At 46.0% G+C, this 13646-nt stretch overlaps 1 protein-coding gene across 8 annotated transcripts in view; it reads right to left on the bottom strand.

The window, feature by feature from the left end:
- LOC132493189 (synaptotagmin-9) overlaps positions 1-13646 on the bottom strand; it is a 391713-nt gene that overhangs the window by 192025 nt on the left and 186042 nt on the right. Inside the window, exon 7 of one of the 8 annotated variants that reach the window (XM_060103501.1) lies at positions 4295-12047. The exons of the other annotated variants lie outside the window; for them this stretch is intronic. Within the exon in view, the coding sequence (XP_059959484.1) occupies positions 12039-12047 (9 nt within the window). The 3' untranslated portion in view covers positions 4295-12038. Of the gene's footprint in view, positions 1-4294; positions 12048-13646 lie in introns of those variants that run through there. 8 annotated transcript variants of the gene reach the window in all.

Below are 13646 nucleotides of genomic sequence, written 5' to 3'. Positions count from 1 at the left end.
CTTTGCAAGGAAGTTAAATCTGAATAAAGATCTACAGTTGGAGTGAAAGGTAGGCCAAGGCCTAGGGGTGAGTGAGGTACCCTCCTGATGGCCAGCAAGGCCACCTCTCAGAATTGAGCATGCCTCTTCAGAACCCAGTTTCTGCTACTCTGCTGATGTTTGCAGTATGTCTCCCACTCAGCTCTTAGAGTTTAGACACACATCCTTGCTTAGACTAACTCCTGAAAGAAAGGCTGGGCTTTCCTCTTGGGTTGGGCTCACAACTGACTCCAGAACTGGTCCCTTGTCTAAATCATGCTCACTCCCACCTGACAGCCAGGACATACCACCTAACCGGCTCTCTGAAAGACACTTGGAAATTCACATGGACGATGTACAGACCTCAGCTCCATTACAGAGCCCCACTTAATGGGTTTCAGCATTGACCACAAATCTTATATTATTTTGAAGCGCTCAGTGCCTTCCATCTCCTAGAAAGCTGGACAAATGTGAGATAATTTCACTGTGGGTCACCATAGCCCACGGGCCTATGAAGACTGAGTGCTTGGATACATCAGTTTTACAAGCCATGCAGTGCCTGAGGACATGACCCCTCACTTCTCTATCCTTGCTGGAGAATGAGACATTCTTCATAAACCAATTTTCAGAAAGCACAAATTTTCTTTTCACCCAGAAAATTTCAAAACATTTTTTAACCTTATTTTCATGGAAATCTTCCCAACTACCTTTCAAATCTATTTGCAGCCATTTATTATTTTCTTAATGACATAAGATGACATTATGAAGATTAGCTATAATGGATCTCTCAGAGGTTATTAAGGTATGTTGAGGCATTTGCCTTAGTACTTTGTAGGGAAGGAAAACTAAGGATTTTTAGTTCCTGGATCTGCTTTTTACATTTTCTCTTTTTCCCTTCCCCTCTCTGTCTCTGCCCAATCCTTTTTTTATTTTTTAAATTAATTTATTTTATTTTTGGTTGCATTGGGTCTTTGTTGCCACGAGCAGGCTTGCTCTAGTTGCAGCGAGCAGGGGCTACTCTTCGTTGTGGTGCGTGGGCTTCTCATTGTGGTGGCTTCTTGTTGCGGAGCACGGGCTCCAGGAGCGCAGGCTTCAGTAGTTGTGGCACGTGGGCTTAATTGCTCCGCGGCATGTGGGATCTTCCCGGACTGGGGCTCGAACCTGTGTCCCCCTGCATTGGCAGGCGGATTCTTAACCACTGAGCCAACAGGGAAGCCCCTGGTAACTTCATTTCTGCCAGAAGTTTCTAAAGTCTTGCTGATGTTTGCTCACCTTGGGGAGGTTTGGGAGTGGAGGGTGGAGAGCTGGGGGGAGGGGACTGATTAATGGGCACCACAGATGGGATGGGATGAGTGATTTCAGGTGGTGTAAGAGAAGTGGCTGCAGCTGGAGAAGACATGCTGGCCGGGAGATGACGTCACCTGCACAGGCTCCCTCCTGAGTGGACCCCAGGGCCAGGGGCTGTCAGCATATGTGGGAAAGCTGGGTCTCACCTAGGTTCTGTGTCTTCCCCAGTGACCCTACTCTTGGTCTCTCTGCTGAGCAGGTTCCAAAGTAAGTGAGGCCTCTGGGACCTATGAACATTTAACCCTCTGGGAACAGAGCCCCAGGAAGTAAAACCAGGGGGTTACCTGCTGTCCCCAGAGAGCGCCTGCTTGGGTGGTACCAGTTCAGTGTTCCAGGCGCAAACATTGAATCAAATATTCAACGCAAATATTTGTTTGAGCCTTTTGCCACTAGAGGGCAGAGGCTTTTCCAACTGTGGGAGGGTCCTAGTCCTTTTCCTTTTTAGAGTTGAAAGGGAATCTACAAAAAATATTTCAGTGGGCATCTACAAAGTGTCCACAAACCTCTGGCTTTTCTCCCTCCTCCCACAATAAATTGATATTCTCAACCAGATTGACTAAACGGATAGAATGGACAGTGGTTTTGTTTTCAAAAACGTTCTTGCGGGCCTCCCTGGTGGCGCAAGTGGTTGAGAGTCCGCCTGCCGATGCAGGGGATGCGGGTTCGTGCCCCGGTCTGGGAGGATCCCATGTGCCGCGGGGCGGCTGGGCCCGTGAGCCATGGCCGCTGAGCCTGCGCGTCCGGAGCCTGCGCGTCCGGAGCCTGCGCGTCCGGAGCCTGTGCTCCGCAACGGGGGAGGCCGCGACGGTGGGAGGCCCGCATACCGCAAAAAAAAAAAAAAAAAAAACGTTCTTGCAGTCAGCAGAGCATCAGGCACTAGAAATCCACATCCCAAGCCAGTGCACCCATGGGCCTGGTGGGTGGGCAGCTCTGGCCTGCGTGTGCTAACGCAGTTTGGAGAAGGAAGATATGTGCCCCCAGACACCTCTGACTTGATGTTATCAGGAGCACAGGGCTGAGCCACTGGAGCTGTGGACAAATCCATGAACTTCCCAGGATCAAGATTTCTATCACAGCCTGAGGCATGGGATTATAGGCTGTTACTTGAGGAAGTAAGCCCAGGAAGGAGCCTCTCAACACCCTCCCCCTTTCCTGCCCTTGACTATGCACGGAGCACAGACTGTCTTTTCCCCTTCTCTTCATCTCACACCTACTTCATCCGGAAGCCCTTCTTGCAGGGAGCTCTCTCTGCTGCACTCTTCCCTCCCTCCAGCTAAGCAGCAGGGCTATGATGAGCTCTCGGGGGTGAACTGAGAGGGTCTGTACTGGTATTTAATTCAAAACGGAATTTCCTCTACTGCGAGGGTGCCAGTTCTGGTTTTATGATGTACAGGAGACATCACTGATCATGAAAAGATTTTTCAGGAAACTCTCAAAATCAAATTCCTTTCAGATCGTTTGTTAAAAAAGAAAATCCATAGAAAAAGGAACTCAGAAAAAATGAAAGGGGTGGGGAGAGAGACAATGTCCTCTGGAAATCATAAAAAAAAAGTCCTCCAGACTTAGTCTGCACTTGGGTTTCTGGGCAATAGGGGTCTGCGACTGCATGGGCCCCACCCTGGCTACATCGCTTTCCCAGTGACAGGCACATCAGTTCCTTAGACCCAGGGACACGCAGACCCCAGAGGTGGAAGGAGCACAGAATGCACGGGCCAACACTCTTCATGTGAGAAGCAGCTGGGAGCAGCTTCAGAGGCAGGAGCGGGGTCTTGGGCCCCAGCCCAGCCGGTGACTCTCTCCGCTGCGTCCTGCTGCATCTTCTTTGCTCAGCCTTCTTCAGGCTAGCGGTCCAGGTGAAAACCCTACATGTGAGTGGCAGAAACGGCAGCCCCGACACACCCTCCACACGATGCTGTCATCTCTGCCTTGATCCTTTCTTGAACCTACATATCATGGCCCTGGAGGGGTGGGTGTCACCCCCAGTGACACCTTTCCTGGCTGCAGGGAAAGGCAGAATCTTGCCTTATGGATGTAGAATCTTGCATAAAATTAAGAGGGGAGAGCTGCCATGACTGAGGGTCACAGGAAGACCCAGAGAGCTCCTTGCTGCAAAGGAACGCACAAGCTCAGGTCTCCCAGCTCTGCGTGGGCCCTGCTCTCCTCAGTCATTTCCCCCTGCCTAGGAGGGACATGAAGCCCCACACCAGCCTCTTCTGAGCTGCGCCTGTACAATAATTGCATTTGTGCTTGTGTGTGCCTCTGTACAGTGGCCTGGGGATACCAAGCACTATGAAGTAAAGATCAGTGAGAGGCTGGGGCAGGGCAGGAAATTCAAGGCTTCTTTGTGGCCATGTTTCTATTGTGAGCTTGAGCCCTTCGGGGATTGCTTCTTCCAGGAAGTCCTCTGAAGCCCAGAAGAGTGGGAGCCAAGTACAACCACAGGTGCACTGCTGTTCTCCCTTGGGTATGTGTGCGATCTGTTTGTACCAGGGACTGACAAGGTCTGGGCAGGGCCCCTGAGGGCTGGGAGAACAACAGGAAGATGAGGGCTGGAGGTTACAGGGTTGGTCAGTGGCAGAGCAGATGCTCAGCCCCACCGCGGGCAGGGCTGTCTCCAACCAGCACTTGGACTGGTTTGAGTTCCTTCTGCATCTTCTAGGGCCAGCTGGTCTCTGCCACTGCTTCCGTCTACCAGAACGAGGCAGATGTTTTATGATTAGAACCCAAAGCAGTGAGATCATGCACTAGAATAGTTTCAAGTCGTGGGTAAATTTTAGTTAATCTTCCTTCTCAGTCCTTAACCCCTGTATAATTACAGCTTCAAGCCTGAAATCTGCCTTTTCCAAACTAGTGATTTTATCTTGTCCACTGGAGTCAAAGGTCATGAGTTCTTCCCTCATGAAGAAAAGTTAATAAAGCTTTTAGCTTTAAAAAATATATTTATTTATTTATTTATTTGGCTGCATCAGGTCTTAGTTGTGGCACACGGGATCTTCATTGTGGCATGCAGGATCTATTGTTGCGGCGCACGGGGCTTCTCTCTAGCTGTGGCAGGTGGGCTCAGTAGTTGCAGCACATGGGCTCTCTAGTTGTGGCGCATGGGCTCCAGGGCACGCAGGCTTAGTTGCCCCGCAGCGTGTGGGATCTTAGTTCCCTGACAAGGGATCGAACCCACGTCCCCTGAATTGGAAGGCGGATACTTAACCACTGGACCACCAGGAAAGTCCCCTTCCTTCATTTACATAAATGCCTTTCTCCACAAGGACTTCCCCTCCATATGGAAGCATCAGAAGACCTGAAGACTGCACTGGGGTTTCCTGAGTCTGCTCTTCCAAGCCAGAAAGGGCCCCTCTGAGGGATAGTAGGTCCCACTGAGGCTTCACGCATAGGAACAGTCCTTTAAGAAGGCACCTGCCAACAGCTACTTTCACATGGGCTGGGAATATTGACATAATGGAGCCATTCAACCAAATGTCAATATTTGGTCCACCAGACAGAATAAGTGTTTGAATAATTTACTAAACTTTTCTGGGTTTATGGGACTCTTTCAAGTCACGGATATACCCCCTTGGATTTCCTTTGAGTCCATTGTTTGTTTTTTGAAATTCCATCTTTATGTCCCCTAAAAGTTCAAGGTCAATAAACTTTAAAACGTAGGGAAAAAATGAAGAATACGGCATTTGGGCTGGCTCTAGAGTTTCCCCCCACTCCCCTGCAAGCACACACAGTGGTTGTCCTTGTTCTTATTCTGTTTGGTGACATGGATCCATTCTCCTTTGCTCTGAATTTGTTGGGAAAAAAAGAACCACCTTTCAGAGTGGGGAGAATCAAAACCAAGTGGCAGTTGCTGCCAAAGTGGCATTCTTTTGACCCAGAAGCCCCAGAGGGTTTGTCGAAGCTGCTAAGTGGACTGCTACAGGGAGTGTCAGCAGGCCAGGGAGTAGCTGTGAAAGAGCCAGCAGGGGTTAACAGCGCTAGTTAGGGCCGGGACCAGGCAAGCAGCTTCCTGTGGATCTCAAGTATGGAAAACACCCGGAGGCAAAGTTTAAATGTCCTCTTGTTAATTTTCCTCAAACAAATCCAATTATTGCAAAACCTGTTAGTGCTGTTCAAGATAGTGTGACACAACTTTGCAGAGAACAAAATAAAATCGATATATATATATATATATATATATATGAAAAATATTTACTTTGGTTGAAGTATTTTCAACCCCAGGAGTTCTGATTTGGAAAAGAGTATTTAGTGTTCCTCTTTCATTTTATATAGTAAGCCGAGACACCTTATTCTCTCCAGGGGGCTTACTTAGCTCAGGACTGCCTGGGTCTTATTCTCAATAAAACATTCATATATTCACTCTTTCTATGCAGAAAACACAATTTTAAAATACTGACCATAATGTTGGGACACAATGCTGCTTGTGTAAGAAAGTCTGTAAGCCTTTCTGGATCCAACAGGCCCAATGAGCCCTCAGCAGGGTTCCCATCTGAGTTTGTAGACACACAGGCAGGGACAGCGTATTTGTTTGCCTTTAAGAAAGGTACAGTTTATGGCAATGCTTTTCTTTATTGAGTCCTTATCTTGTTTGTACTTTCTAGCGCACTTTTAAGGTAAGGATCGTTGGAAAACTCTATTTTAGACTTAAAAAAATTGAATGAGTTACAAAATTTCTTGAGGAAAAATATATATTTAAAGAATCATTACTTTTTTGAGATGAAGGTAAAACTTGTTTCTGGAAGATTTATTCACCAGTTTATATAGTCCATAAGTTCATCTCTGAGGCCATGAATACAAATATCTTTAGGTATTTGAAGAAATGATTTTATTATTACCTGAAAGCTTTGAGTTTGGTGAATTAGAGAAATTGTCTTTACTTGAAAATTCAAATCTGGATACTGCTGCCATGCAAAAAGAATTTTATCTAAATTGTGAAAAAGTCAGTGTCTTGAAGATGATGTTTACTTGATAGGAAAAACCATCAATATTACTATGTCAAATGCTGGTTTGGAAATAGCTTTAATGCAATGGATAGTTATTGGAATAATAACTACAATAAATTTAGTATCGAGCCAAGAAGATATTAACTTGTTTTTTTTTTTAAACTACCTTTACCACTTGGAATTACAAGTTGAATTTTCAAAAAATAAAGAAAATGGATAAAAAAATGTTACCATGCATAGTAAACTATAAGATGTGGTGTTATCATCAATAATCTTCATATTGATAAATATACTTAAAAAAAAAAACTGTCTGGCAACGCTTATCCATTTCCCAGGGAAATCTACCTTACGATGGAGTTTGGAGGGGCAGTAGCAATGAGTTAAGGGGACAGCCTCTGTGGCCCAGGTCCCTTTGGCCTGTTCTCCTCTTCCCTACCAGGAGGAGGTACATGAGAATCATCAGCTGGCCTGTGGATGAGATGGGGGACCCTGATGCCACTGAGACTTAGCCAAAGTACGGGACTTCAGGGCTGGCTCTTGATCCTCTGAGGCCTTGGGGGCCATCTTCAATCTTGATTCTTAGTCCTTCCCATGCCCAGAGTTCCTGGACACAGTGAGAAGACACCAGGGAGCGAGGGGACAGAAGTGATCATACTACTGGTTTAACTTTGCAGCCCATATGCCCAGGGAGCCTAGGCAGCAAGCGACATGTAAGCCTCTTGAGTGGAAGGAGGAAGAAGTGGGTTCTGCCATAGTCACTGGAAAGCCTTGATCTGTTCTCTTGGGAGACTGAGCAAAGGGAGCTTTATATGTGACATCATCAACACTGGAGGCAGGTCTGTGGCACTGACCAGAGCTTCCTTTACCTCACATCTGGGCTTAGCGGTGAGGACCAGGGCTCATCTTCCGCAGCTCCCAGAATAAGAGCCAACCCTCCTTTTTCCTATTTTTCTCAGAGTTCTCCTACAGGTCTTCTCTGGGATATTTCCTCAACTGCTGGGGCAATTTTTCTGATTATTATCTTTTCCTGAGCTTTACTATTTCTTCCATGAAGGTCAGCCTATATGATATGAAGTTGGAGAGAAGGTAGAATAGCTTGTGCTACAATGGAAGGGCTCCACTCATATGGAATGGGCATCTCAGAGACACACTAGATTTCTCTGAACACTGCCTATGACTTCTCTCTGGCTGAAAAGGTGCCAAGCAGCACCTTTGTGGCAGGTGTCACTGGGTCTGTGGTTAGGAAAGTGCCCACAGGTGGTTGTTAAAGGACAGTGAAGGGTTATGGCCTCTTTCTGGCCCTGAGAGAGGATTGGAGGGGGAAGAGTCAGAAGACCCCATCGGTGAGAAAACCCAAGCCTCAGAGAGGTCTCACTGGCCACTCTTAGCCTCTGGTTGTGCTCCATGTCAGCAAGCAGCTCAAGAATTCTATGTGTGAGAGAGATTCTTCACAGGGATCTAGAACAGGACAGTAAAGAAACAGGTGAAGGCCATCCTCTCTGGCCATTCCAAGGCCCCCCCCCCCAGGCCGGACACTCTCAATACCCCTCAGTGGCCATCAGTGAAATGGGTGGCCATGGGCAGCCATATGGCCTGCAGAACTCTCAGGATCCACATACAGGCTGCAGACACTGTTTTTGGCCATACGCGCATCCATGGTTATGTCCTTTTCTCAGTTCATTAAATCACTGTCTATAACTTTGCTTTGAAAGTTCTAGCAAGGTGGCTGCGTTTGGAGGAGGCCAGGGTGGAGGGAAGAGCAGTGGACCGACCCTGACTATTCCATATGGCAGGACTGCTGCAAAAGAGGGAGGGGCAGACTGGAGAAAGCACCATGGCAACACTAGCCATGCCAGGACCTCACGCCAGGGGACAACTGGCAGAGCTATGCTGAAACTAGATTTGATAAAATCTCTCTCTTTTAATTAACTACAGTAATTCTTTCTGAAGCGAAGTCTTCAGAAAAGGGACAAACAACCTCTGCTTACTTACTTTGAATTTTCATTTCTAAGTATGTCCCCAAGCATGGGAATGTCTTGTTTGCACTTTTACTTTGGCAGTAAAGATAAGGTGGGTAAAAAGCACTCAACTCAAGCTTTTGAGCAGTCACTAGAATGACAATTTTCCTCCAGGGTTTCTTGTAAGTAAGTTCTGTTTTGATCATAACTATTCACTTTTCTTCAGCTTATGCTCTATTTAAGTGTTCATGAATAACCCTTCCCCTTCTCCTCTGCCCCTTATTATTCCTCCCTCACTCCACCCTCATGCATGTTAAGTATTGCATGTGATTTTAAAGTGACAGCTATCCAGGAAGCCTTCTGATTCAGTGACACCTCCCCCTCCACTCCCATCCCCACTATCTCCAAAGTGGCCCCAATGAGATGAGCCACAATCTCTGGTATTCCATTCTTGTGTACTCCCTTCCCCTTGAATCTAGGCTGGCCCTATGACTTGCTTTTGACCAACAGTCTGTGGTGGGAATGACTCTGTGTTACTTCTGAGGTTATTTAGAAGAGGCTTGCAGCATCTACTGGGACCTCTTGCAACATTAGCTCTGGGGGAAGCCAGCCGCTATGAAAGCAGTCTGACTGCCTTAAGACCTCCATGTTGTGAGGAAGCACAAGCTAACCTTGTGGAGAGACTATGTGTAGAGAGATGCCCAATCAGCCTCCAGCTGTTCTAGTTATCGCAACAGAGGAGCCAGATGTATATGCAAAGAGTCAATCATGGATATCCTGCCCAGTTCCATATTCAGATGATACCAGCCTCAGCTGCCATCTGATAGCAACTGAAAGACTCCAAGAGAGAGGAATCACCTAAACACTGCCAACCCACAGAATCATGAGAGAGAACTTGCCATTTAAACCACTAAGTTTTGTAGTGCTTTGTTATGCAGCAATAGATAATTGGAACACCCACCAGGACAGGATGGCCATGAAGATAGCAAGACATTTTCCATATCTATCTTTTGTCAGTCTTGTTGGCTTGAGAGTATGCCTTTCTTCTCTTCATATGAAATGTAGTTCTACTGATGGCCATAAGGACAAAATCATTCCACTTAGAGTCATGCTTGTTTGGGCATCTTGAAAACATCCACACTGTAGAAACCATTCCTTTCCCTCCCCTCCCCTATTCCTCCTCTGGTCATGCACCAGTGTACTTCCTAGGTATCACATCACCTGAAAAATGTGCCCAGTTCACTGGCTGGGAAGATGCTTTTGCAGCAACACGCAACCAGGGCAGATCTCCTTGAAGACAAAGGCAGCAAGAGGAATGGGCTGAGAATCAGTGCCAGGTGATTGAGGAAGACAGTTGGTTTCTCCCCATCTCTTGGAACCAGTTTTCCCCAAGGTCTCTTCCAAAGATCTAACCAGGTTATATCCCTTTCCACTGCCATTTCCATTTTTTCAAGGTACTTTAATTTCCTTCTCTATCCTGGAAAAGACAATGGAGAATTACCTTCCCCCCAAGTTCAAAGAAACAAGGTTGGAATTTTTCAAAAGGAATATTTACTAGGAAACTAAAGGGAAACCAAACAGAAGGCAAGAGAACAGAGGCAGAGTTGCAGATGGGCTCAGGGAGTTCAAATTTATAACCAGCCTCTGGCCACAGCTGGACTGTTAGGCAAAGCTTTCCAGCACAAGCCACCTGCCTGTCTCTTTGCCTGCTGGCCCCTACAAAGCCACCTTCTGTTTCATCACAACAAGCCAGTAGCATACTCATAAGTACCCCAGGGCTGCTAGTTCTCTAGGCAGGAAGATCTTAGCCTGGGGAACAATAGGCACAGCTGTCCCAGGATCTCCTACCCAGGCTCCCAGTGCCAAGGACAAGTCAAAGCTTATTGGGATGGCTGCCTGATATCTCTTGGGGCCAGTCTGGTTTCTCTGGGACCATCCTTCTGGGCTCATCTGCCTGGATCTAGAGATAACATTTCTGCTGACTATCCTGCTGGCACTAGTCCTTCATGCTTTGGTTCTAAACACTGGTATGATGGAAGATGTCTGAATGCAGAGGAACAGGCAGAGGGAACCTTGGGCAAAGAAGGCTGAATTCTTCTCATGTCAACAGACATAGGCAGAACCTTGGGTTCCCTTTGGATCCTGGAGGTTGAAAGCCAGTCAGAGATGGAAATGGATTAGGCAGGCTGGGGAACACATGAAGCTGGAATATTGTAACACTGCCTCATACAACCAAAGGTCTCCATCCTTTTAAGATCTGACATTAGGGTAGTTTCTTGTACTGGGTAGCTGTGGCAATAGGAACTTTCTGAAGACCTGCAATGATTGTGCTTCCACCCAGTTAGTCCCACGTGGAAGTGTTCATTCAAATGAAGATACATGAGCTTCCCAGGACGATAAACTACAGTCCAACTCTGGATTCTGCTGCAAAGAGACTGTATGAAAGGGAAATGCTGTCTTGGAGAAATGGTGCAAATGTATGGACGGGGCACCTTACACCTATAATAGGAGAGAGAGGGCCATTAGGTAACACCACCCCCCCCAGGGCATGCTGAGGCCTTTAGTTTCATTTGTATGGAGGCAGAAGCAATGAGAAGAACACAGCTGGCAGTGGGTTGGCTGATGTGGTCACAAAGGAAGCTGAGTAATGAATGTGATACCCGGGGAGAGCCCCTGACCTTCACTCCAGCAGGTATTTCCATTCCCCAAGTGCTGTGAAAGTGATGCATGTGTCCAGAAGTGAAAGGAAACCTGTCGGTGGCTGCCCAAGGCTATGCCTCTGGGCTGTTGCATATGGAAATACCCCAGAAGGCACTCAGGCCAAGAAGGCCCAAAAGTTGTGCCTTGAATCAGGGGCCAGCCGTATCATCTCTCCAAGAACTCAGCTCACTCAATGGTACTTCTGTTTCTGAGGCTGTTCCCTCAGTGGACAAATGTACCTGGGAAAGGGTATTCCAGAATGCCTATGCCACTGAGATGTATGCCTCTCTAACAGGGATGACAATGAACTTTCATTCTCATTGCCAACACCAGTTGAAAGGAAGTGGCTACTGGCCATCTTGAAAACAGTGTTGGGGATTCTGACTCCTCACATCTGGGTTTAGCAGAAGAGAGGGCCATGATCAACTGGTACTCACTGCCATGTACATGGGAGTAGGCAGTGAATTTGCTATGAACTAGACCTCTTTGTACTCGATTTTCTCCAGGGTAACAGCTTGCTTATCCTATTACTCTCCTGGGGCTATTCCTTGCAAAGCTGGAGTACTTCTTGGGTGAAATTATTTTCTGGAGACAACTATTAGCTCAGTGGTAGTCCAGTGTGAATTAGATTTGCTGCCTATTTAGCACCTGGATAGATTTTAAATATTCTGTCCTTCCAGGGCCTTCAAGCAAATAACATCATGTCAGAGTGACATTGCCAGGGCAGCTGCTAAGACCCCATCACCAAGGGCCTTATGTTAATCATTAAGAGTCCTTTAGGTACTCTGAGTACTCTCACTGTATCAGGTGGTTTCTTCCATAGTCCAATCTTAATTCTTGACCAGAAGAGATGTGCTCCCCCTACAGCATACCACCTTAGGCCACCTGAAGACGACTGGACTGTTCACGTTCAGCAAACCCAATCTGGAAAGAGGGCCAGTTATTGCTGTGGTTACAGCTGAATATTTGGTCACTGGCGTCGTCTAGATGTTGTTGGATGGGAAAAGTTACTGAAAATCTTTGTAAGATGGTTGTCCTACTGTGTTCTTGGCATAAGTGGTCCTTTTACCCATAGTCATCGTTTCTGTAGGAAGAAGAAACAAAAAGAATGCTTTGGTTTTCATCCATATATATATTTTTTCCGTTATTTTCTTTTTTTAATTGAAGTACAGTTGACTTACAATGTTGTTAATTTTGCTATACAGCAAAGTGATTCAGTTATACATATATATGCATGTATGTGTGTGTACATATATATATATATATACACACACATCTGTTTTTAAGTATTCTTTTCCATTATGGTTTATCATAGGATATTGAATATAGTTCTCTGTGCTGTACAGTAGTACTTTGTTGTTTATCCATTCTATACATAAAAGCTTACATCTGCTAACCCCAAACTCCCACTCGATCCTTCTCCCATCCGCCTCCCCCTTGGCAACCACCAGTCCATCCTCTGTGTCCGTGATTCTGTTTCTGTTTCATAGATAGGTTCATTTGTGTCATATTTTAGATTCCACATATAAGTGAGATCATATGGTATTTGTTTTTCTCTTTCTGACTTACTTTACTTAGTATGATAATCTCTAGTTGCATCCATGTTGCTGCAAATGGCATTATTTTGTTCTTTTTTATGGCTGAGTAGTATTCCGTTGTATATATGTACTACATCTTCTTTATCCATTCATCTGTTGATGGACATTTAGGTTGCTTCCATGTAGTGGCTACTGTGAATAGCACTACTATGAACATAGGTGTGCATGTATCTTTTTAAATTACAATTTTGTCTGGATATATGCCCAGAAGTGAGATCGCTGGATCATACGGTAATTCTATTTTTAGTTCTCTGAGGAACCTCCATACTGTTTTCCACAGTGGCTGTACCAACTTACACTCCCACCAACAGTGTAGGGGGGTTCCCTTCTCTTCACACCCTCTCCAGCATCTGTCATTTGTAGACTTCTTTTTTAAACTTAAAAAAATAATAATAAATTTATTTATTTATTTATATTGTTAATTTTTGGCTGTGTTGGGTCTTCGTTGCTGCGCGTGGGCTTTCTCTAGTTGCGGCGAGCGGGGGCTACTCTTCATTGCGGTGCGTGGCCTTCTCATGGCGGTGGCTTCTCTTGTTGCGGACCAAGGGCTCTAGGCACATGGGCTTCAGTAGTTGTGGCACGTGGGCTCAGTAGTTGTGGCTCACAGGCTCTAGAGTGCAGGCTCAGTAGTTGTGGCACACGGGCTTAGTTGCTCTGTGGCATGTGGGATCTTCCCAGACCAGGGCTCGAACCTGTGTCCCCTGCACTGGGGACACGAGTGAACCCGAATCCACCCTGCTGGTGGATTCTTAATGACTGCGCCACCAGGGAAGTTCCATTTGTAGACTTTTTAATGATGGCCATTCTGACGGATGTGAGGTGGTACCTCATTGTAGTTTTGATTTGCATTTCTCTAATAATTAGCAATGTTGAGCATCTTTTCATATAGCTATTGGCCATCTGTATTTCTTCTTTGGAGAAGTATCTATTTAGGTCTTCGGCCCATTTTTCGATTGGGTTGTTTTTGTTGTTGTTGAGTTGTATAAGCTGTTTGTATATTTTGGAAATTAAGCCCTTGTCGGTTGCATCATTTGCAAATATTTTCTCCCAGCCCATAGGTTGTGTTTTTGTTTTGTTGATGGTTT

The sequence above is a fragment of the Mesoplodon densirostris genome, chromosome 7 (genome assembly GCF_025265405.1).
Source record: "Mesoplodon densirostris isolate mMesDen1 chromosome 7, mMesDen1 primary haplotype, whole genome shotgun sequence".
Taxonomy (NCBI): Eukaryota; Metazoa; Chordata; class Mammalia; order Artiodactyla; family Ziphiidae; genus Mesoplodon; species Mesoplodon densirostris.
Note: the sequence above shows the minus strand (reverse complement) of the source record. Positions and strands in the feature narration are given on the sequence as shown.